Genomic DNA, 24,396 nt, shown 5'->3' with positions numbered 1-24,396 from the left:
GGTACTTTCCACAGCGAAAACAGGCCGACGAAACCTCGTCCAGGGTCCAGGCACATCGAGGAGTTTAATCATTTCAAAATGGAGGCAGTGCAGCATGATGAAAGCATTATGTTTAACGTGAGCTGCAGCTGAGGTGAAGACGTCAGAGGGGATGTAAATGCTGCTTTATTGACTTCCTTTCTAGAGCATTAATACAACCTTCAACACGAGACGTTCCCCTTTCATAAAAGATTTAAAAAGCAGAATAATTGTCCTCCCCAAATTATCCAGGCTAATATGTGTAAATGATGAGAGCGATCACAATATTTGGGAAATTACCTGTTATTACCACCTCAGCTGCGGTGGGTTATCCACAGCTCCACGCTGCAGCCCGGGTGGTCCAGCAGGGGAATCTAACCCTCCACCCTGGCAGCGTTTAGCTCAATCATTCAGCTCCAGGACCACAGTGCTGCTGCCTCCATATCAGCAATCCCACTGACAGATTACTCCATCAAAGCGCAGCAATAATATGTGAAAACAAAAATGATGTCTCTGGGTTTAGTTGAAAAATAGGTCTGGCGCTCTTATCGGGCAGCAGCTTTGATAACTGGGAGCAAGTCGCTGGATAAGTTGGGCTTAAATCATTGTGTCTGGCAGAGAAAAATACAAGTTTTTTGTTCTGAAATGAGATATTTGAGATGTTTTTTGCTGCGGTTGTGTGAAAACTGTAAACCTTCAAAGCGTCGACAGACAAATAAAAGTATTTCTGGTGAGAGGACGACGCGTTTTCGCTCTCCTTCTGAAGGCCTCGTTAAGCTAAAGAGTCGCTCGAAATACCTCATCACCTAAGTCGCACTTTTTCCAGCCAAATACAAATATTTCAGCCTTGTAATCATCTATATTTGACTACCTGAATAAAACATTTGAAGTGGCGACGCTTCAGAGCCTCGCCGCCTCCACACGTCGGCTGAACTGAGCTAGCGGAGGTCCTAACTGGGCGACGTCTCGGTGCCGCCGCGGTCTGCCCAACCTTTGAACCGCACATCAGATGACTGTTTTCAATTATACAAATTAGGCTGACTTAACGGGGCCTTGATCACACACACATCCGAACACGCAGAGAGATCACACAGGCTACGCATCCCGAGTGGGAAATGGTCTGGGACATTGTAAAATAGATCTGTGCTGAGGGAAATGAGCCAAACAGCCGAGATCGCCGCTCTGCTCCTTTAAGGATCTTTCCCGCTTGCGTTAATGTCTTTCCAGTGGTGCCTTCAGATTTCCCCTCTGCCAACGCCATCAAACCCTGTGATCAGCTCGGAGGGGTGACGCCACGTTAGCTCCATCCTCGCGTCCTGGGGGGGGGGGGGTGAGTGGCCGTCCTCCTCTCCCCTGCCTCATGGTGAAGCCATGTTTGGCCGACATGCGTGCAGCCACGCTCGCTCACGCACACATCCATCTGAAGGAGGGAAGCTCGAGCCCTAAAATGCACCAGATGTTTGCGTTTCATCTACAGGAACGGCTTCGCCCTCGTTTTTTTTTTTTTTTTTCATCCTCTTGTTTCCGCCGCCGCTGAAAAGGGCTTAGGCCAACGGGAATCAATGGCTCAAAAGACACCTCGCGTTTCGGCTTCTCAGTGGCAAATTACAGTGCCTCCGTCTGAGCGGCGGCGTTTGAAGGAGGAGAATCATTCTGTTTTCTCACTTCTTTGAAAAGAGACTCGGCTGTTCAGGGGAGCGAGAGGCCGATGTCGGTCGCAGCGGGGCATTACCGTCACGTGACGCTCCGACCTCTGTCGAACGCCGCGCTGTGCTAAACGGCTGACATGCACACCTGTGCCAATTCACCGGGGGCACCGAGCTGCACAGACGCTCAAACACACACACACACACACACACACGGTGTGAGAAAGCGTTCGCGCTGGAACCCACACAAACACCCTCACAAAGAGAAATCACTTCAATTGCTGAACTCAATCCTCCAGCGCAGTTTAGCCACGCTACTTCTCTGAATACATGAGAGTGAGAAAGAAAAGGTAAATAGAGGAGACAGTATTGGCTCCTGCATGCTCCACTGATCTATTATGGCTGCCTGTTTGCTCAAACCTTTATCTAAACATGGGAAATGCACTACAAATCTCCCTGAGGTGAATACAAGCGAGGGGAGTGGCTAATGTTCCTATAAACACACTTTTTAAATGCCCCGCACTCCTCCACAGCATCCCCGGGCAGCAGGGATGCTCTAATTACACACAGTATCTCCTCCGCCTGTCATGTGACACACACCAGGCGTGTAGGTACACACACACGTCCTTATGATACCAGCTCAGCATGTTCTATGACAGCAAGCACGCAGGCCCTGACGGTGTCTTCTCACACTGTGGACAAAAATATCACCAGTAACAAGCTAACAGAGGCTTTTTCTTATCGGAGAGGTATCGTTCACGCCTGTTATGATGGCATTTCCTTAAAATTTTAAAAACTGTAAAGCATCATACGTCTTCAACACACAAAGGAACAGAATTCTGGGACAAACAGACAATTTTATTGAGTCTGTCAGGTGATAATTTAAGTGCAAATTGGTAATTAATGCACTGGAATTACTATTTAATTGGAATTTAAAGCATGTCAAGACTTTGGCTCACCTGCACGAATCAACTCTGGGACAAACGCCCACATCCACAGACGATAATCTGAGGACCTGAACTCAACTTCTTCTTCTTCTGCTGCTGCTGCTACTCCAGCCGGTTCAGGTGGAGAACGTTAAACCACCAGAGCTCAACAAAAGCTGCTAAATTCCTCTTCAAGGCCACCGACTGTCGGAAACTCACAGCACCTGCGCCCCCTAGTGTCAAGAAAGACAACACTGACCGCTTTGCATGCCCACTCCCAAACCCCCCACCTATCACCTGCCAGGCTCTGCACAACCTTTTGAATATCACACACATTTTTTTGCCATGAAATTGGCCAATTTGAAAGACGTTGAATATCAGCACAAAATATCAGCAGTCAGCAGCTTCAATCTGAAATACTTGGCATCAGTTTCTGCCTTTAAAAGTCCACCGAAGCCTACGGCAGCAGAAGGTAAATGGGTGGGGGGTGGGGGGGATGAGGCCAATTGGATTTCAGCAGGATGTAGGAGTGGAAGCACGGACTGAAGGATGGAAGAAATTCTGCGGCATAAAGCGGAGGATAAATTAAAAAGTGGAAATGTGGGCTGAATGGATGGATTGGGTGAAGGGCAGATAAATGATGGTTTAAATGGATGATTGGTGGCATGGGCTGTGAGAGCGAGTGTGTGTGTGTGTGTGTGTGTGTGTGTGTGTGTGTGTGTGTGTGTGTGTGTGCGTGCGTGCGCTCTCCAGAGGTGCAGATTAGATCACTGTTATGACTGCACAAGCCCTCAGGACACCGCAGATAAACATCAACAGATAACCTACACATTTATTCCCACCTCTGCACCATCCTCACTTCCTGCTTCTATTTCCTCCCTCTCTCCTCTCCTCTGGTGCAGACTTCCTCTACCTCCATCCATTCACCAAATCCTCCCCTTTCTTTTAATCCATCCCTCTTTCTTTTCCTGCCCTCTCTAACTACATCAAAGAGTCCCGGGGCGGTGCACTAGATCACGTTTCTCAATAAACCCGTCAAGCTCTCCTCTGCAGCCCCCCCCCCCCCCCCGCCCTATCTCCCCTTAGCTTTCCGAAACACAATAACAGCAACTCTGGACGCCCCTCCCAACAATACCGCCATCGATCACTTCGGTATCTGGAACACACACATCTATCACTAGCGAGGAGTGCACCACAGGCTCTCGCCCACTGAAGCCTGCTGCTCTGCTCCCTATAGCTCTGCAAATGTTTCCGTGTCACGACCCTCAATCGACAAACAGCGTGCACCAAATATTCCAATCTGATCATGTTTGGCCAGGAAAAATCACGAGGGGAGCGCTGTTGTTTTTCCTGTCTTCACCCGTCCATGAGGATATAATGCACATTACCATCTGACACTGGCCTAAAACTGGGCAGAGTGGTGTTTACAGGAGACGCCTAAAAAACATCCAAATCTGGAGCCACAGACGAATCGGCTCATATTTGGCCTGAACAGAAGCACGTATGCTGACACAGAATCAGTCCTGGGCTACAGGATCGTAGCCTAGATGCTAATAATTTACTGTCCCACTGTCCAAAGATGAAAGCCTTCACTGTTGGTGAAGTGTACAGTCTCTGGGTTGCAATGTGAAAAAATAAAAAAATGTAGTATATTTCAAGTGGGCAACTGCAAAGTCATCATGTTTTAGCAGTAAGTTAAACATCTGAAGTAGTACCTGAGTTCTGTCCCGGCTTCTCGTGATGTCTCATCATGTAAATGTTGATATTTTCCTCATAGGACACGCAGACTTTGGGTGCATCTTACATAAGATTACATTTGATTTAGCTTGGCAGCTGGCGCGGCTTCGCATTCGATGATGCGTTAGCACGCAACACAAGAGCTGGCGGGGATATCTGCCTTTGTGCCGAGGCGACTTGACCAAAGAGCTAATGTCCCAAAAATGCATTTTGCTTAAAAACTCCCGGGATGTGAGAAAAGGGGAAAGGTAACGGCTTCGTCTCGTGAGGGGAGAGAAAAAATACCTGTAACAGAGAGACTGTGCAGAGTCGGCCTCCACGGGGAAGAAAGAGGCAGGTCGGGCAGAGACGAGCAGGAGCTGTCTGACATCCTGTTTGTGCCCCCCGCCCTCCCCTTTGCATTACAATTCATTCTCTGTGCGAGTCAAGGTTAGACCTGACAGCTCTGCAGCTGTGTGTGGAAACGCGTGTTTTTGCGTATGTGTGCTCACACGTACGTTTCGCGGCGCTGTATAAGACAGATGGCGTGGATGGAAATGAAGAGAGTCAGACTGAGAAGAGGAGGCGAGACGGAGAGATTTATGGGGAGGAAGTACAGTGTGTGCTCTGTCGACGGGGCTGGGCGGCACCCTGAGGTTTGGTGGAAGGCTCGGATTAATCCCTCATGCATGGTTGGAGGAGGTTTGATTCCTGGTTAGATTCCAGTATAAGGTCAGGCCAGAAGGCTTTTGGGGGCTAATGGAATGCCGTAATAATTATTTTACCTCTTTTACTTTAATATTTCATCACCAAGAAGAGGGAGTCATTCATATTTGTGCCAGAATTTATTTATTTTTTTGTCAAACTGCAAAGCGGCTGAGAGAGAATCTACACTTTATGACCCTAAAACCACTGAATCCAAGACAAACTGCACGTCCTTACATCCTTTTTTAGCGGTATAGCTCGGTTAAAATTTGATTTGCAAAAAGGAGGCCAATGCGGATGCGGTTTATTGGCCGATTCTATCAGCGAGAAATACACTCTGTCCACTTATGCTTGGTTATACTCAACTTTAAAGGTTAGCCATGGAAGAAATGGCACATTAATGGACAGCTTGACCCCATCAAAAATCTTTTTCTCTCCCATAAACTATCATGGAGATGACCAAGCGCCATCCAGGCCCAAGAGCCTGCAGGTTTCCACTTCAAACACCTCCTACACTGCCAGCATTGGAAGACATTAAAGAGATGATCACCTGCCTGAAAATTACAGTTTTGCTTGCACAGTGATGTGATTCACCGGGCTGCCTTGTGGATGACGATCATGGATGTGGACGAACAAACACAGAAACGAGCGCCACCGAGCTGAACCTGAGCTGTGAATCCAAGAGAAAGGACTTTACAGAATGAGTCACGCTGCCTGTTTGAAGAGCGAGAGATGCCACGAAAAACCAGCCAATTAGCACCAAAGACAGAGTCGAACAATAAGGACGAGGAGGATTATCTCTTTAAAAAGCCAGAGCAGCTGCTGAAGTGCCTGGAATGAAAACCGCGGTTTGATTTGTAGCTCGAGAGCTGCTCTGCACGCTGATGGCAGGTGGCACTGCCCTTTCACTGACCTTTCACCACCATCTGATCGGAGCCTTGAAGTTTCTGTGCTGTCTAATGTCACCGGGCCGCCTCTCATGCGGTCCAACAGTTGCACTCATGCAAGCTAACCAGCCCAGCAACCCCGTTTAGGAGCCCAGTGTGTGCGTTTTGCATAAGAGGAAAGTTTGAAGGTCAGAGGTGATTAGTAGAGTTTAATATCAGGAATAAGGATGCCAGCGTTTCAGGAAGGAGCCAGGATGTGTGTACACACTGAAGAACACTGCATGTACTGAAACAAGCAACCTTCACAAGTAAACGCAGCAGCCTGACCCTGAAAAGCCGATATTACAGCCCCACAGCTCCATCAGCTTTCTGCTGCTCCACTTACGTTTCGAGCTGAAATGGCACAATTTCTTTTAAATAAGAAAAAGCGGAGTCTAAAATCTGTAAAAAGAATCTGTGCAGGTGTCCCAGGGTTAGTGTCCCACATGCAGGCCTCCACCCTCACAGTGACGGTGCAGAGCGAAGAGCGACCCATGAAGACAATTTTTTCTCAGTTTATCTCCACATCAAACTATGTGCATCAAGCTCGTGTCAAGTTGGAGAAACCGCAAACAAAAGGCGTGATTGGTGGTTTGTTGTCTGATGCGGCCCCCCCAGTTCAGATGTTGCAAGGGTGCGATGGGAGTGTTTTCAGACACTTTGATGACCCAACAGGCACATCATTTTTAGCATTTATTCCCTTAATGTAGCAACGAAACAGCCAATAAAAATGCTCCTGAACCGCCAAAACAATGCGTGAAAATGGCTCCATGCGATGCAACAATAACCTAAAGCCATGGCTGTGAAGGTGTCCATATACCAGCAAACAATGCCTCTCAAAGACACTTTAAAGAGGAACTGTTGAGTTAATTACCACCTAATCTAACGCATATCAAAGAAAAACATCAAAGGAAGACAATAATAACTGAGAATGAATTGTCCATCCTGCTGTTTAAAATCAAACTTTATTTATAGCCAGAAATCACTGGAGAAGCACAATATATTTCTGGGAAGTAATAATTTAAAATCACAGTAAAACCCTCAACCCTGGCGACTAGTGAATAATACCACCAACTAATGCAGGTAAGTCTATCCCTCTCTGTAATTCTGATGGCTCTTTTAGCTGAACAAGAGCCTCAGTCCACGAATGTTGCTCCTAATCCAAATTCCTCTCCTTCTCCACAATAATGAGCTCCTCTCAGACTCAAGAGTTGACAGAGGTAAAGCATTTAGCACGCTTGAATGGAGAAAGAGGGAGAGAGTGGGAGTGCAGAGAGAAAGAGAGGAAGATACAGGCCAAAGAGGGATAAAGCGAGGGATGGGGGAAGAAGGGGTAGAAAAAATCTACTGAGACATGCATGAGGTAAGCTCTCCCTCTGGCAAGGCAGAGTAATGCCGCGGCACAGTACAAATGCAATGGCTGACTGTTGAGAATGAGAGGAAAGAAAGGAAGCAGAGGAAGGAGGGAAAGAGACAGAGGGAGGAAGGGGAGGTGCAGAGGAGAGATATACATAAACCAAGAGGGGAAGAGAGATCATCATTGTGTTCTCTTAGTCTCTGAGGATTCAGTTATTTTTCTGCCCATCACTACAGCCCAGGGACATGATGTGAATAACGGTGGGCCTGTGTTTGTGTTTGCCCGAGTGTGTGTGTGTGTCTGTGTGTGTGTGTGTGCACGTCACGTGATGTGTATTCTGCGTATTTATGTGGGTGGCGATGTGTGTATGCAGCACTGAAAGTATGTGCATGCTTCATTCGTTTCAAGGCCAAGTGATGAAATACTCCCCTCAGAAAACAGAAGACTGGCGCGCACACACAACGCTGTCTTACTCACACATACAATTGCACACAAAATACTCTCTTTGCACAGCTCAGTTCATGAGGTAACGTGTGTGAAAGCGTGCGTGCGTCTTTGTGTGCTGTTTGAACGTGTACTTGACTTGAATAAGCAAACCAAAGAGCTGGAGACAAATGTAAAAAACGCACTGTGGAAACAGGAATCGAGGGAGATGGACGGAGAAGCTAACGCTAAGCTAACCGTTCCTGAGGAGCCAAATCAATTAATCAGTAAAACATTAAGAAAATGGAAAGTAGCAAAGAGTAGAGACAAGGGAGGGATGTGAAAAGTTCTGCAGACCTTGAACGCACCGCTGACAGAAAAGAGTAATGAGACAATCGTGAGATCATCAGCGTGTGGAGGCTGCACACGCTCAAAAACACATGTAGAATAAGCAAAACACATGTTCAGGCGCAAATTCAGTGCAATAAACACACCGGCGTGTTTAACAGGCGTCATCAAATCAACACAAAAGCAGCACTTTCTGCACCGTCACTGTCACATCTGCCGGTGTGTCACAGTCTGCAGATCAGATTCATGCATGGCTGCGCTTGTTAGCTAGCCTCTGGTCAGCTAGCATCTGCTGTAAAACTCAGTTTACTCAAAGCTGGTTTTAATTCCCACTTCCTGAAAAGCTTAAACACATTCCTGAGGTTTTATGTCCTTATTATAAGCCAAACGTGTATCCACCTCTGTGCTGAGGAGTGAAATTTTATGAAAAATGAATGAATTAATTATTTTGTTAGCATCCACCTGCTGCAGCTCTTACAGGGTATCTTGTTGCAATTTTCTGTAAATATTCTGAGTTAAATGGATTTCTGCTGCTGAGCAAGTAGATGTTCACCTGGTCATTTAAACCAAGAAACAGCACAAAACATTTTGTTAGCATTTAGCAAGATATGCCACTAGAAACACTGCGAGGCTACATGGGACCTGCAGTGAATGCTAACAAACTCATGACTGTTACTTATTTCAGCAGCAGGTTAGCTTTTTAGCTGAGGCTGACAACCTGTTTAGCTAGCCAGATGCTAGCTGAACAGAGGCTAGCTTGACGAGAAAGTGATGACAGCTCCAGAGGTTAGCTTAGCATGCTAGGTAAAGTTCTTATTACTGCAGTAGCAAACTAGCTAGCTTGCTAGCTTCAGCTAACAGTCAACAGCTAACACTATAGCTTTCTCTAATTTGGATGGTGCTTTGTGACTCTTTGCTGTCAAATTTCAATAAAGTTTATAGTCATTTTGAATGAGGTGATTTTCAGTGTGACAGCCGTGTGTTGTTGCCGTGCAGAGCACACACACACGCACAGACACAGGAAGTAAAACTGAAGGCCCACACACACACCTGCACCTCTCCATGCAGTCATGACATACATAGATGCCTGTTGATCCCGTCGTGCATCCATCCACACACACCTGCTCATGCGCAACCACGCCCCCGCCGCACACACACATCCACGGCGAGACCTCAGACACACGGTCGCGATACATCACCACCTACACACGGCGGTGTCAGCCACAGACAACTGCTCCTGAGCCCCAGCAGAGCGAAGACATTCATCATTATGACAACACACATACACACACGCAGACGTCGAGAGAAAACGACATGAAACAACGCTGCAGCCGGCGATGCGTGAAGACGACTCCATCACATCATACATCACGCGTACTGTACGTGTTTCCCGCCTAAATAACAACATTACGAACAAAAACAGTCGTAACAGAAATGACGGAGGCCCTCTTCTTCTTCTTCTTCTTCTGCTTCTGCTGATGCATTTCACCTCATTCCTCTATGTGTGTGTGTGTGTGTGTGTGTGTGTGATGCTCACAATAGAGGATGAAGAGGCCTCTGTCTGCTGCTTGGGAGGAAGATAAAACCACCACGACCACTACCGATTCTTTTTTCCTGGCACTTTCTCTTAATCTCCACATCAGATAAGACACAATTCAAATCCGACCAGCTGTCCAGGGAGTCATACGCTGTCAAACCATCACTCCCCCTCCCTCTTTCCCTCTTCCACCCCCCCCCGTAAAGCTCCTCTCCCAGTCTGCCCATGTCAATTTTCACCCTCCTCTCATCTCTGCTTCCTCCTCACTTCACATATTCATTCATCTCATATATTGGTCAGATCATCTGTATCGGCTATGAATCAGCCAGAAACTGTTATCTGCCTTTTAAATAATGATTAAGATGCAGTTTTGTTTGATTACTTGTTGATCAGTGTATAATTGATTGAATGAAGCTCTTAACCTGGACTGACCTGCATCACAACCACGAGGATACTGGTGTTTATTGTGGCTTTTATGGAAAATAGAGCTTTGGACTGAGGACCGCCTGAGACGTCAGAATCAGGGGGAAAATTCCTGGAAGCGTTCACGTATTTGCCACCTCTCTTTTTGGAAGTGGGCTTTTTGTGAAGCCAGGGCTCGTTATGAAAAACATCATTTTAGACACACATTAAGCGGTAAAAATCTGCAAATCCTCTTCCAACCTGACCGTGTCTCTTCGCTGAAATCCTGCAGGGGACGCCTGATTTTGCAACTCTTGCGATCACCAGATTACAACTTTCTCCAAAGTGGCATTTGTAAAGCTTCCAGAAGTGACTCATTTTCGTGAATCTTTCGGTGGATTTTCAGAAGATTTGATGAGTGCAACACGCGGTTCGTGCTTAAAAAATTAAAATTGAAGTAGATTTAAAACTCGGCGGTGGTGGTAGACGAGCCTCCTCTTGCGCCTCCGCCCAAACCTCCAGGTCCGGCCATCCCACCCTCTCAAGCTAAACACACATATACGTTTCCCATGAGAACCCATATGCTGTTTGTCACAGGACCCTTTCAGCTGTTGCTCTCATGATTTGTGTTCTTTCAGGCTTGCAGGGGTTCAGTAAAGAGAGCCAGCATTCAGTTTTACATCTGAACGCAGCAGTGGGCGGTCTGCAGGTGGTGGGCTGTGTGCACAACTGGTGAGAAAGTGGCGTTTTTGTGTCTTCTTCTGCAGACATGTCTTTGTTAAAGTTAGCAAACTGCTGAGCTTAATACTTGAATTTGGGCTACACATTCAGTCATTGGACAGACCCTGAAGACGCGTATGATTTGGTACCAGATGGGGATTCAACATGGAGTCGGAGGAGGTGAGGGGGTCACATATTTCCCAGAGAGCGACCCCAGTCTAGGCTTCGGGGGTTGAAGCTGCAGAGGAAAGCAAAGGGCAGAGGTCCTGCTCCATTTTTCCTGATCCTCTCACTTTACCCCCTCTTCATGTTTCCAGGCCTGATAGGACTGGATGGAGAGAGATTACACTGTTAGTTCCACTTAGTTCTCAAATGATCTCAGCTAATATTTGTCAAGTCTGATGTTGTCAGGGGCTGTCAGTGTCAAACGGGGGAGTCGCTACAGGAAGCGGCGAGGCCTGGAAAGGGAAGGCAGCTAATTCCGGACCTAAACAGACTCGTCAGGGATCGGGAAGGGAGAGAATTTCAATAACGTATGGCAGGGAAGGGAGCGAATGCAAATTTTCACATCACGACTGGAAAATAGTGCCGTTAAACACGTCGACTGAGTCAAAAGATCACCCAGAGTGCCTCTCGCGAGCTAAATAGCCCGGCTCAAGAGGCGTGTTCGCGTAAATACAAAGTGTCATCTCCATAAGCTCTATCTGGTTCAACCTGTCCGCCTCCTCACCGGCTGGGTAAGAGGGCACAGATAGGCCTGTCTAATGCCGGTGACACACATAATTCATAAATCCCTCACTGCGGGGCAGATACACCCGCAACCGGTGATGCAAGACACATCAGAGGGAGAAAGAGAAGTGCGGCTGGAAGTATGATGGCTTCCTCGTCCACCCCCGCCGGCCGTACACGGGGCCCACGCCGTCAGAGGCGATGACACTGATTAATGAGAAGGCCGTCTCATCACGGGAGCATCTGGGTAATAGACTACATGGAGAGTCAATGCAGGGAGGCTCTGCGGGGTGAAGTGCGCGCCCCGGTCTTACATCATGGTGGTGGAAACGAGAATGTGAGTGATTCTGGTTTTCCAACATGAAGCGCTTGTTATTTTTGATCTCCTGCGGTATAATTCTGTAATATGGCCATGATGATGAAGAGCAGCGGCTCCCACCCTGCTTTTGTTTGCCTCCTTATGAAGAGGACAGTCCACAGGCTGCGGACGCAGAGCATCTCTGCGCTTCTTCACAGCGAGTTTATGGTGATACTGTAAGGAAGACGTGATATTCCCATAATAATCTCACAGTGACTCAGAGTACGTCTGCGCCTTGTTTATAATAATGATTCATACTGCATCTGTAACACTCAGTCTATAAGCACAGCTGCTGTACTGTCCTGTATTATCATGATCTTTATATGATATTCTTATAGTGAATTGTAGTTAGCTTGAAGTACAAAACTGTGGTTTTACTGTCCCTAAATGGTCTATATGGGATTTTTATAGGCTAGCTAACGATGACACGGCTCTTCCTATGATATTCATGAAAAGAAAACAGTTTGTCTAAAATATTTAAATAATACTCTCGTGGCGACTAACAATATATGTAGTCTTCAAGTGTCTTTATCCACACGTCTGTGGTTTAAATGCAGTATTTCTTTAGCATTTCGTGGTGAGTTCGCAGTGAAAACACAGTATTTTATGGCCTGTGGAAACGCGTCCATCTCCAGCTGCTGCTTCATTTTAGAAGTTTTGGGGTATTTGTACAGTATCCTTAAATGTCCTGCATAATGAGTCTGCTGAATGTGTTTTTCATAATGCCTCCCACACACACACACACACACACACACACACACACACACACACACACACACACACACACACACACACACACACACACACACCATATTCACACTTCAATACGTTTGCTCTATTCTTTCTCCTCGTGAGTCACCAGAAGTTAAGCGCATCATGCGAACACACGCTGAAAGAAAGAGCAGACCTTCATCATGAGATGAAAGGAGGAACTGTGCATCGTCTGCAGGGAAAAGAAGAGCATGATCCATCAGCAACTCGGCGCTGTGAGCTGAGGGGACGTAAGTGGGACATGCACTGTGGAAAAAAAAAAAAAAACGCATGACCGTGATGTCGGGATGAAAACCTCCCTTTGTCCCCGCGCGAGACTTTTAACTGAATCACGGCAAATCCAATTGAGACACACGGGATAGCAGTCACCCATGCATTCCTGCGTGCTCTCAAAACAGCCTCTGTGCTGCTTCTCCTCCGCTATTCACTGTGTTTTTTCTGCAAACGCTTCCCGATGGCTGAGTGAAATCAGTCTCATGTGACTCCCGTCGTCCAGCCTCGCGCTTTCCCACCCAGCGGAGAGGACGGAGAGACCGACTCCGCGGTCTTTATGCGTCTCGGCGCGGTGCGCTCCCACCGCCGGCTGCACGGTCCCGAGCCCGGCGTCTCCAGCCCGGCAAGACCCGGAGAAATCAGGGCGGCTGCCGCAAATCAAAGCAACTTCCCCTCCTCTGCTCCGCGGAGCGAGGTGGGAAGCCGATGCTCGAAATGCGCTCGGAGTCTAAAACCTCGCAACAATTTGACGACATGCAGCAGATGATACAGCTTCATAAAGACAAGGTTTATTCACGGCGGTAGCATTAAGTCCCCATAATGGCGTTCATTCATCACCATCCTGTCTGTAGCTGATAACAGCCCCGGGCGCTCCTGCGATCCCCGCACAATTTATCGACGGATATTAACAACAACAAGCCATAACTAACACAATAACACACACATACAGTCATGCCGGCTGCAGCGTTAATTGTGACCCCGATTCCAGTCACATATCCAGCAGCGGAGCAACATTTCCACATCGGACAGCTGCTTTTTTCAGGAGGAGTAAAGAAAAAAATCAAAGCGAGAAAGAGGAAGAGATGCGAATAACTCACATTCTGTCTCCGGGAACAAGCAGGCGGCTCTCCACCATCATATCGGGCAGAAAATCCAGATTGTAGGATGAAGTCATGTTGCCTGCCTGCCTGCCCTGTGTATATGTGCGTACAGTAGCGTGTGTGAGTGTGTGTGTGTGTATGTGTGTGTGTGTGTGTGTGTGTGTGTGTGTGTGTGCGCCTCCGCCGCTGTGCGCCCTGCCTGATAAATAAAGGCGCGTCGCTCTCGCCCAAACTGCGCCTGGCCGCGGAGACGGAGAGGGACAGGTGCAAGAGCCGAGGCCTCCCCAAAGGCGGTTGTAGCCAGCCGCACACACTCTGTCCGCATCCAGCAGTTGTCACATTCTCCTCTCCCACTCCCCCATTCGCTTCTTTCTCCTGCTTTTCTTCCGCCGGTCCTGTCTGGAAATCCGCTCTGCAACGGCGCAACTGACGGACTGTTGGAGAACCAGGTGCCGAGTCTGGGAGGCGTGGCGCATAACGCTGCAGCTGATCTTTAACTATTAGGTCTCCTCAGCCACAGACGTCTTTAACCGGTGCATGTCTTTAACCATTAGGCGTCATTACGGCCAGATGTGCTCCATCTCCACGCATTAGGACGCATTAGCATTTAAAGCAGGAGGCGGCTTAAATCATTTAGATGTTCTTCACCACAACAGATTCTTATTCAACACGCATCCTTTAACCACTGGATATAATTAGCCATAGGTTTCTAAATGTCAAGATAGATTAACTACTAAGCATCCTTTTTTTGTTTTTTTCATCAGACAAACATCTTCTGGGAAATATTTAATTTTGAGGACACGGGTACCTTTGTCATTAACCTTTAATACTAATTTGCGCATCACAAACAGGATGCTTGAGAGATTTCCCTTAAAGTTGCTAAAACTATAATGAGAGGCAGCGACGACGTGCAGGATCTTATTGTCTCGTAAGTGCAGCTGCTGACATGATGCTCCTGAATAGAGGCCTGTCATTCATTTCAATGTGGCCACTGTGTTGATGCGCTGCTGAGCGCTGGTTCCTGGTCTTTGTAACATGTCTGCTGAGCTGTAAAACACAAACCGCCATGCAGTTTTTGGACGTCTGATAAACCTTCAGACTCATGCATCATTATTCCAACCTGCTTTCCTGGATCATATTTCATTATCTCACAGATACCACCCACACCGACGCACCCCCTTGAGTTTTTTTAATGCTTTTTGGCCTGAACGCTCAGTAAATGCATGGCACACATCATGATTCAGAGCATACGAGCTGCAGCCTGTTGGAGGAGAACATCACACACGCTTCAGTGTGGTGACTTAATGAAAGCATGGCCGGTTAGGTGATTTACAACCAAATGAGTTGGCCAAATTTGGAGAGGTGCAATTACATGTGGGGGTAGCGCGGTAATAATGAACCGGCCCATAATTTGCTGCAAACTTGCTGACTCTATTTTACGGCGCGTTAATTGTGTGGATCCCGTATGCCTCCCCGTGGAACCGGAGTGGGCTTGAACGCACCCCTGTGCAGCACGTCTACCAGGTTGCCCCACTTCCTCCCTCCTCGGAGAAAAGAGGGGAGGCACTCCAGTAAAATAATGAGCCTCTCTTAGAGTGAGAGAGGCGGCTCTCTGGGGGAAGAATATGAGTATCTGGGTCAATGGGAAAAAAAATGTGCTCAGTGTGCACACATACAGCAGGGCAAGTGTATGGCGTGGGTGGGACTTGGCCCGCGGCTCTGCTCCTGGGTCAGCTTGCATGTTTACTTGCAAGGACCGGGGTCAGAGCACGGATGGGAAGGCTGATCCTGCATCAGCGCCTCAGGGCTCGAAGGGTCCCAGGAGTGGGGACGATGCTGCTCGTCTCACCGCGCTCGACCCCTCACAGAACGAGGGTTTGCGCAGGACATTATTTAACCAACTGCTGCATCATAACGGGCCGCGTCCCCGTCGCAGGGTTTCCTGTTTCCAGGCCTGAACTGATGCTCGTGGCTGTTGTTTCAGATGCTGCCTCATAACTCAAATCCAGCATGTTTATGAAGTGACAGCAGCGTCACACAAGGTGACACTAAAAGAAGACATCAGAATAATCTGAGCGCCTGCGATTCCCCTGCTTCCTTCCAGCGGATTTTGGATGCGCCGCCTCGTCTTATCTCCTTCTTCCTTGTCTAAATAGCACATCAGATGTTGCAGCCATGTTAGAATCCACCCAAATTAAAATGCACTCTTATGGAATCTCATGCAAATGGTTTTATTTGAACGTGCAGCTTTTGAGAAACCAGTCGAAGATTTCTGCCTCCGCCACCGCACAATGGAGGTGAACTGTGGCGCTCAAAGCATTGAAAAACTACCTTTCAGCAGCCATTTGCCTTTCCGGAAACCGTGTCGCTGTTACCTTGGAAAATCCACAGAGCTCTGTGTTAATAGCTTTCACTGAAGCTGCTTTCTGATGAAGAAATAGTTCCTATGAAGAAGGTCGACAGTGTGTTCTTGTTCTTGAAATGTGGAGGACTGAAGCAGAAGCTGTCGACATGCCTCCACTGAGCTGCAGTTTTACAATCTGGACCGTTAGAGACTGATATCAGGACACGTCAGGACAACCTCCAAACTGCAATTTAAGCATTCAAACACGAAGATGAACGCGGTCAATTCAACCACATCACGCCTCCTAATGATAATCATTGAATAACGCCGGGGATGATGGGAGGATTGGCGGGGGACTGCGTGTGTGTGCGCGGCGCTGTGTTTGCCAAAGGCTTACGAACACCTGTCTCGCCTCGTGCGGGCGCGTCAGCCGCCGCGCCGGAAAGGCGAGCGGCCCGGGACGCACGTTCTCCTGTACGTCTGCTAAACAATCACGCAATCACATTTCCTCATTTGCCTCAAATTCCAAACAAATCCTTCCCTCCTGCTCGCCAAACAAAACGCATCCATCCATTAATAAAACATGAACAATCCTCAACGTCGCCGCGTGAGACCGACAGCTTACAAGAGGAAAGCTGCCTTGTTTTAATACGCAATTTGTGTTGCAGCTGTTGAGCACTGTGTTTAATATATGTGTTTGCTAGCATGTGTGCACGTCCAGGAGAAGGGCATCATTTGATTCACTCTTATAAAACTCCAGATTACTGAATGGAGAAATTGAGTATTTCAGCTGGAAACGATGACTTTTACTGGCCTCCTTCAACCCACAGAAGACATGCTTCACATTTCTTCCGTAACAGCGTGACCCTGAACAGCCGTTAACAGGCAGGTCTACGGAGGACAAACCCTCACATCGTGCCCTCCGCGCGACAATGGAGCATACATTGATAATGAAGGCCCAGGCTCGAGCCCTGGACCTTGGGATGCTTACTGACACTGAACTGGAACTGAATGGCCCGCTGCATGAATGAGAACGGGAACATGTTGGTCTCTGAGAGAGAACCACGGCGACAGAACGAGCCTGATGTTCCTTTCAGCGCCGTCAGTGGATTCACGCTCAGGTGAAGCTTAGAGCTGCACGAGCGTGGAAAGACAAAGCTAGTCCATGAAGACAGGATGCTGACTGGTACATAGAGTTAAACATTTAGTTTAGAAAATATCAGAAACGAGCGAAAATGTCTCATTTTGTCCGACCAACAGCCCAAATATATTCAATTCAAAATGATATAAAGCAGAGAGAAGCAGCAAATAACAGACTTGAGAGTCTGAGACAACAAAATGTCAATATCTTAAATCGTTTATCAGCAAGATGTTGATTCATTTTTGTCAATCACTTCGCTATCTAATCACTTTTTCACTGGTCAATGTGATAAATGACAGGATGCATTTCATTAAAGAATCAGATTATCTGCTCCCGGATGTGTTTCCGTTGATCTTTGCTGAATCTCATCTTGATAATTTGTTAGTTAGAGTTAAAAACAGGCTGCCATCACAGTCACGACAGTTAAACTATGAAAAGGTGGAAAGCGGCTCTAATAATTAAGCCCGGCTGCAGACTTTGGTTAAACTCTCAGTCTAAAATGAAAAAGATGAAACCCTGTGTTTGGGTGCAGAAGTCTGGCAGGTGGTGGAACATAACGACACATCTGCTCAGCCCCCTCAAAACTTCAAATCTTGCTTCAATGCCAACTTTCCCAGACGAGATTTCACCAAACTCCCAGACATCACCTGCTCCTCGCTGGCGTCTTCTTTTAGACGCGAGCAGGCCGCCGTATTTTACGGTACAGTACCGTAAAGCAGCTTTTCATCGCCTGGACGAGCCGCGTGCTTGAGCCTGCATCGCGCTCAGGGTCAGCGGTCAGACCCAGTGAACGCATCAGACACTGTGTTGCACCGTATTTTCTCCCTGCTCTTGCTGTTGTTCTGCTCTTTTCCCACCCTCACCCATCACCTCTCCTATTGCTCCATCTCTTCGCCCGGGGGCCCCGTGTTCTCCCAGATCCCGCTCGTGGCAAGGTCTGCCTCTGCCCTCGCTTGCTCTCCTACTTTTGTCTTTCTCGCCTCTTCACTCTGTCTAGTTATTTCTGTCTTCTCTCCGCCTTCATCTCTCTCACCTCGGGCTGGAGGGGGGCTCAGCTGCCCGAACAATACAAATCGATCACTTAGAAAGGAGGAGAGGGGAGGGCGGAGGAGGAGGAGGAGACAGGGTGGAGGGAGGAAACAGAAAGAGACAAAGACGCGGGGCCAGAAGTAGGTGGTCTTACAGAGCGAATTAAAACAAAGAATCCTAAAGCAGCCGCGATGCTGCCGATCAGACTCTGTACACCCTCATCCAGGCCTCTCTGTGCTTCCTCCTTCCTTCGCATCTCACCCACAGGAGAGGATTGTGGGTAGCTGATGGCGCCGGCTTTTCACACGTGAATATTTAATGAAGGGCTCATGAATAATTCAGAAAAGCAAGCAGCTGCGTTTGAGCCTAAGTGGACACGTGAGGAGCCTGAAACCAGACGGACCCCGACCACTATCCTTCATCCTCGCAGCTCAAAAACTCCAGAAAAAACGCATCCTGGTCAGCGCGTGTTCAACCCGACACGTGTGTGCGTGTTTGCAGACGAGGCTGTCACTGAATGAAAGGCCGACGGAGGCGTCGCAATCGGCTCTCCTTACTTTCTTATTCTGTCCGGCACTGACGCTCAGACTGAAAACCAAACCAAAATAGAGCCGGAGTGGACGGATACTCACCCACATCTCTCTCTAACACTCCCTCCATCACTCTCGCTGCCGCTCAATCTGCCCTCCTCTCTCCTCCACTTTCATGCTTTCATCCATCTCATTCCCTCTCACTCCACCTCTTTGTCACCGGTCCCTGCTGGACTCCCGGCTCCACCTGTGGGGCTGAAGCCTGGAAATGTTCGCTGACCTGCTTCGCACGCAACACGCAGATAGATGAGAAGCTTCTTTATTAGCAGTGAAATTTCTCCCCTGCTTTTAACCTGAGGAGCAGCATCGGGGTGCAGCTCCAGCTCTACACCAGCGCCTCCGTCATACATGCATGCAAAGGAGCAGAGAGAGCGTGCCGCTCTGCAGAGGAAGGCCTGACCTCAGCCGAGGCTTCAGCCTGGGATCTTTCAACCACCGCACTGCGAGCGGTGTCTGAGCGGCGTAGCTTCAGTTAAAGCCCATGCAAAGTCCTCGCAACCTTTCCTGCTTCTCAATGAACTGAAAGGTTCCTTCAGCCCTTTGTTGTCTGTACTTCACCACCATCGAAAGTCCTGTGAAGATTAGGCCAACTGCTCCACTGATGCATGTTGATATGCTGAAGCACAGTGGACGAAAACAAGCTGCTTCAGCTCCCCCGTAAGATCAGTTTTGACACTGAAGTGTGAGATCTGAAGCTTAAAGGTGCAACTTTTCTCAATGGATTATTTATTGACAATGGACGTAAATCCCAGACGAGCGTCTGAGCTCACGTGATCACAGACGGAGGACGTCCCGCTGATGTCGGCGTCGTCTGTTTGACGTCTGTGATCTGACTGAGTTATGACTCTGAGAAACAGGGTGCGATTTTTGACTGATTGGATGGATTAAAAAAAGCCCATCCTGTCCATGGGGCCCTAACACACATGTACATGACGACGTGCACACACCTACACACACACACACACACACACACACACACACACACAGCGTTACAGGACATTCTGATCAAGTCCAACAGTGTCGAGCAAATACCTCCTGACCTGCTCACTGACCCTCACACACTAATGCCTGCACCGGTGGTCTCAACATGACTTAAAGTGCAGGTCTCTCTCTCTCTCTCACTCACACACACACACACACACACACACACACACACACACACACACACACACACACACACACACACTTGATGTCATCTGCCCCTGAAGAGGCCTCCCGGCTATACTGTGCTGCTGTCTGCTAGTTTTAATGGTCTCTGCCAGACTGGACTGGACAACGCTCGGCCGCACTGGAGTAGAAACATACCGCTGCTGTCCAGGGAAAACCTCGTATCTCCAAGCTCTCAACAAGACGACTTGCACCTTCTTCTTTTTGGGTCATCCTGCGGGATTGTTAAGGATCTAATCAAGCAGAGTTGGGGCAGTGTTTTACTGTGGGAGTCGAGTTTAAGCCAGTCGTCACTTCCTGTTTCACTCTTGTTTTACAGTCTCAACTCTTTTGGAGTCGGGGTCATAGTCAAAGGAGACTCTTCTTTTCAGTCTCCATGCTGTTAGCAGGTCAAGTCAGGGTGCCGCTGAGCTTCCTTAACACGGAGCTGACGACCAGCTCTCGACCACTTTGGGCGAGTTTTAAATGTGAGAGGCGAAGGCAGCGTTTCATTACTCTTTAGAGGGTTTAATTAGCCGGAGTAGTAGAAGAGCAAAAATCCTTAATGGAGCATATTCGTCTTCAATTTATCTAAGAACTGACAACCCGCCATATTTGGAGATACAGGGTTTTAACTCTGGCGCAGGCTGAGAGGAGCACGCTTGTTCAGCGCAGTTCAGAGCGACAATGGTGCACGACAGTAATGCAGTTCTACTGAATTGCACAGTAAACCCCTAAAGCCGCTCTAAGTTGTGCACTCTGCAGTGATTTCTCCTCTCGATGCAAATGGAGGATGGAGGGATATTCTCCGGCCACTCAAAACACTGTACGCTCCACCTGCAGTGCACCGGAGCGCGCTCCAACTGTAATTGGCCATCGCATCGGTGACAGAGAGAGGCCCTCCATTCATCAACCCCCCTTCTCCATTCGTCTCTCTGCACCTTCGTCGCCAGCTCCCACCGATCTCTCCCTCGCTTTCCAATTTCTCCCCCTGCCTTCGCCCCACCCAGCCCATCCTCCCCTCCTTCCTCCACCTCTGTCCTCCTCCTCCTCCCTCTCTGCTCCTTTTCCTCATTAAAGTGGGACCCAGGCAGTAGCGGTCACTGCCTCTCATTTATTTTCATTTGAAACTGGTGCAGCTCCACTGATCCTCTGGGGCTGCAGGAGAGAGAGCAGGATGGTGTCATTCTGATAACAACTGACACACACACACACACACACACACGCACACACGCACGCGCGCACACACACACACACACACACACACACTATGCGCACACACGCGTTCAGAAAAACGGAGGATCACACATCGCCCGCACAGATACGCACACAATGGAAAGTAACCATTTGCAAATACACTCATGCATGCACACACACACACATACACACGCACACACACACAAAGGGAAGTGTGTATGCATCCGCCCGCAAATAGATGCACTTTCACACCCATTTCAATTCATTTCACGCACATATTCACACATTTCATGTACCTGCAAGCTCCCATGCTCTGTTCCCTCCCTCCTCTTTCACATATGCACCCTCTCCCTTCAAACCCCCCCACAACACCCCCCCCCCCCCCCCCACCTCCTCCCCTTGATTGTGTGAAGGTGATGATAGCAGGGTGCGAATCAGGGGCTGATAAACCTGCGCCCATTGTCACCTGGATGATTGGGAGTATTGATCTGCGCTGGGCATGTGGCGCACGTGTGGCGAGTATTTGCTGGAGCCCCCCCCGCATGCCCCCACGTCCTGTACGTGTGTGTCCATGCATTGTGTTAAAGCCGTGTTGAGAGCGGCCCTGCCTGACACTCTTTGATTGAAAAGGTGCTCTGCAGATTAAATCGTTGTAGCAGAGACGAGGTGCACTCCCTTCGCTGAGGCTGCGACGGCTGGTTTAGCAGCTTCAAGAAGGCTGGGGGAGGACTGGGTGAGTTGGGGGGAGGGGGGGAGGGCATTTTAATGCCCATTTGCCTGACCCATCTAATGGCAGAGAGAGGCAGTGACCGCTCACATTTGTAATAGGAGACTAATATCGTCCACGCCATTAGATAGGCACAATGCGTGGGGCGAGTGGGAGGGGACGCTTGGTTTAACGGCCAGCACGCCCAGAGGACAGGAAGGAAGAGGGAAGTGGAGGGGTGGAGCAAAAGGCTAATATCAACTCTCACAGGAAAAAAGTGATGATATGTCCACACATGCAGCAGAACGTGACGGTGTCTTTCCGTCAGACCGTCCTTTCCTGATGAAGACAGCGTCCAGGCTCAGGCGGAGACACCGGACTGTTTGTCTCAGACTCCCTGCAGAGCGACAAACATGACACGACTGCTTGCATCCACGTCTCATGAGCGGTTTGAGCAGCAGTTAACATCATCAACAGTGAACGAATTAAAAGAAACTTATCACATCTAATATTTGGTGTGAAATCCTCCTCAGACAGTGTCATCAGCAGAGACTTGGTGCGGTCCCAGGTGACGCTCTGCCAGGCCTGGACAGCTGCCATCCTCACTTCTCGGAAGTGGATTGAAGGTGGCTGATTGGACTTGAGCCACTTGGCCCTTAAGACCACCTCGCCGCCTTGACTGCCGCTGCATCGTCCTAAAACGTGACCCAGGCTGGATGTGAACACCCTCAAAGCTGAAAGTCAGCACTTTAAGCAGATCGTGCTCCATCGTTCTGGCTGCACACTGCGTATTTACCTCTGCACTACAAAGGCTTCTCCCTCTGACGTACGCCGCCACATCAACCCGACCGCAGTCACTCTACCGCCCCGCACACGGGCTAAACCTCTGGAAAATTTCCCCCGTGTTTCCCGCTCGGAGCAAGCGCTTGATGCAGAAACCGTTCAAAGTCATATTTTTCATCGGGAAATTGCAAATGAAGTGCACGCCTCAAAAGCAGTTTCATTTGTCACCCAATGAAGCATTCACGGACTCAGTCAGTAAATTACGGTGCAATAAATTACTACCTGCAAACATCAATGAAATATGTTCACTCATTGCAAAACAAGTCAACCTCAGCATGACTGTTTTTCATGATCAGGTGCGCGGCAAACGCTTGTCTCAATCTTTTATGCAACAGAAAGGGAGTTCAGACAAAGTGCGACTGGTGGGGAATCAGTGACGGCACCTCCAGGTAAAACTGTGATTTTCAGGAAGATGGAGCACAGTAAGGATGGAGAGGAGAAGCTGGTTACCTCCATTGTTTACCTGTCTACTGTCACTGCTCCTCTTCGCCCTCACTTCCTCCTCCTCCTCCTCCAGTTTCACACACAGAACAAGACATTCCTCCACCTCCCCCCCGCTCATCCATCATCCCTCTGTTTGTGTACAAAACACAGAAGAAATGAGACAGACCTGAATAAATGGAAATGAAGAATAACAAAGACACAAAGTCAGGCCCTGTTTGTGCTTCTGGAAATGTCAGATCCTGCTGCGGTCCACTGGGCACCTCTGGTCTTAATAAGGAGGCCCTTGCATGAATCTCTCTTAAATAATCAATGCCATAAATCAAAAACCTCAAGAATTTCTTTTTTAAGGTCTTTGCCACCTTTGGTTGTGAATGCTGATAGAAACACGGATCAATGTCCTTCAATCTTGACAAAATAAGGAAAATCTTTGTTTACAAATCAATGAGTGTGACTGAAAAATGCTTAACGACCCTTGAAATAATGGAAAATCAGGTTTGGAAACGCCTGAAATCCCCTCACACCAGCAGAGCTCGGCTCCGTCTCACATAGATGAACCAGCATCTTTAAATTCAGCAGATAACAGTCTGCTTGTCACTTAAGGAAAGGTTGAAAAATGGTTGTTTTCAAGGATTTAAAAAAGATCTGAATTTTATTAGCAGAAGCTTCAGAATCAGCACCAGCACAACGAGACACTACAACTCCTGACACCAAGGAGAGGGGAAAGAATATAAACGATGCATATTCATGCGCGTGTGGGCGGAATAATACAAAAATGCAAATCAGCTGCAGGGCAAACACAACAACTGTATGATAAATACTGTATATAAATAAAAAAAAAAACTGGATGATGTCAAAGGTGAACGACACTGAACTGCTGGAGATTTCATTTAAAAGCAGAGAGCTGCTGATGTCTGCTTTTACGCAGCCTCACATTTCGGCTTTAACTGCTCGTCCTGGACGTGACGCCGCTAACACGGCGGCAGGAGGTTTGAATAGAGAGACAGAAAAAACAAAAGAAGTACAAGCGTTGGATGTCACGCTCGACTGGGCGAACAGTTGCAGGAAGAAATCTCCCGCCATCAAAGAACAACACTGAGACAGAGCGGCAGGTAGGAGGCGTCACAGTAAACCCTGCGAGGAGCAGGCGTGCAGATGTCACATCCTCTCAGATGAAGGAGCGAACCAGCACCTGCACTTTGTTTAACCCCCCCGTCCACATGAAAACACCCCCAGCCCTCGCTGATGTGAGACCGAGCATGCCACGATGCCACGCCTTAGCT

The 24,396-nt window shown here is 48.4% G+C and overlaps 1 protein-coding gene across 46 annotated transcripts in view; it reads right to left on the bottom strand.

Moving 5' to 3' along the window:
* LOC139350434 (CUGBP Elav-like family member 2) overlaps positions 1-24,396 on the bottom strand; it is a 182,012-nt gene that overhangs the window by 106,606 nt on the left and 51,010 nt on the right. For 6 of the 46 annotated variants that reach the window (XM_070991823.1, XM_070991828.1, XM_070991832.1 and 3 more), the window contains exon 1: positions 13,674-14,530. The exons of 32 other annotated variants lie outside the window; for them this stretch is intronic. In XM_070991823.1, coding sequence (XP_070847924.1) covers positions 13,674-13,750 — 77 coding nt within the window. In that variant the 5' untranslated portion in view covers positions 13,751-14,530. Of the gene's footprint in view, positions 1-13,673; positions 14,531-24,396 lie in introns of those variants that run through there. 8 more of the 46 variants (XM_070991830.1, XM_070991844.1, XM_070991849.1 and 5 more) reach the window with 2 other exon arrangements.

The sequence above is a fragment of the Chaetodon trifascialis genome, chromosome 22 (genome assembly GCF_039877785.1).
Source record: "Chaetodon trifascialis isolate fChaTrf1 chromosome 22, fChaTrf1.hap1, whole genome shotgun sequence".
In the NCBI taxonomy this organism is placed as follows: Eukaryota; Metazoa; Chordata; class Actinopteri; order Chaetodontiformes; family Chaetodontidae; genus Chaetodon; species Chaetodon trifascialis.
The sequence above is the reverse complement of the archived record's forward strand: the minus strand, read 5'-3'. Positions and strand labels throughout refer to the sequence as shown.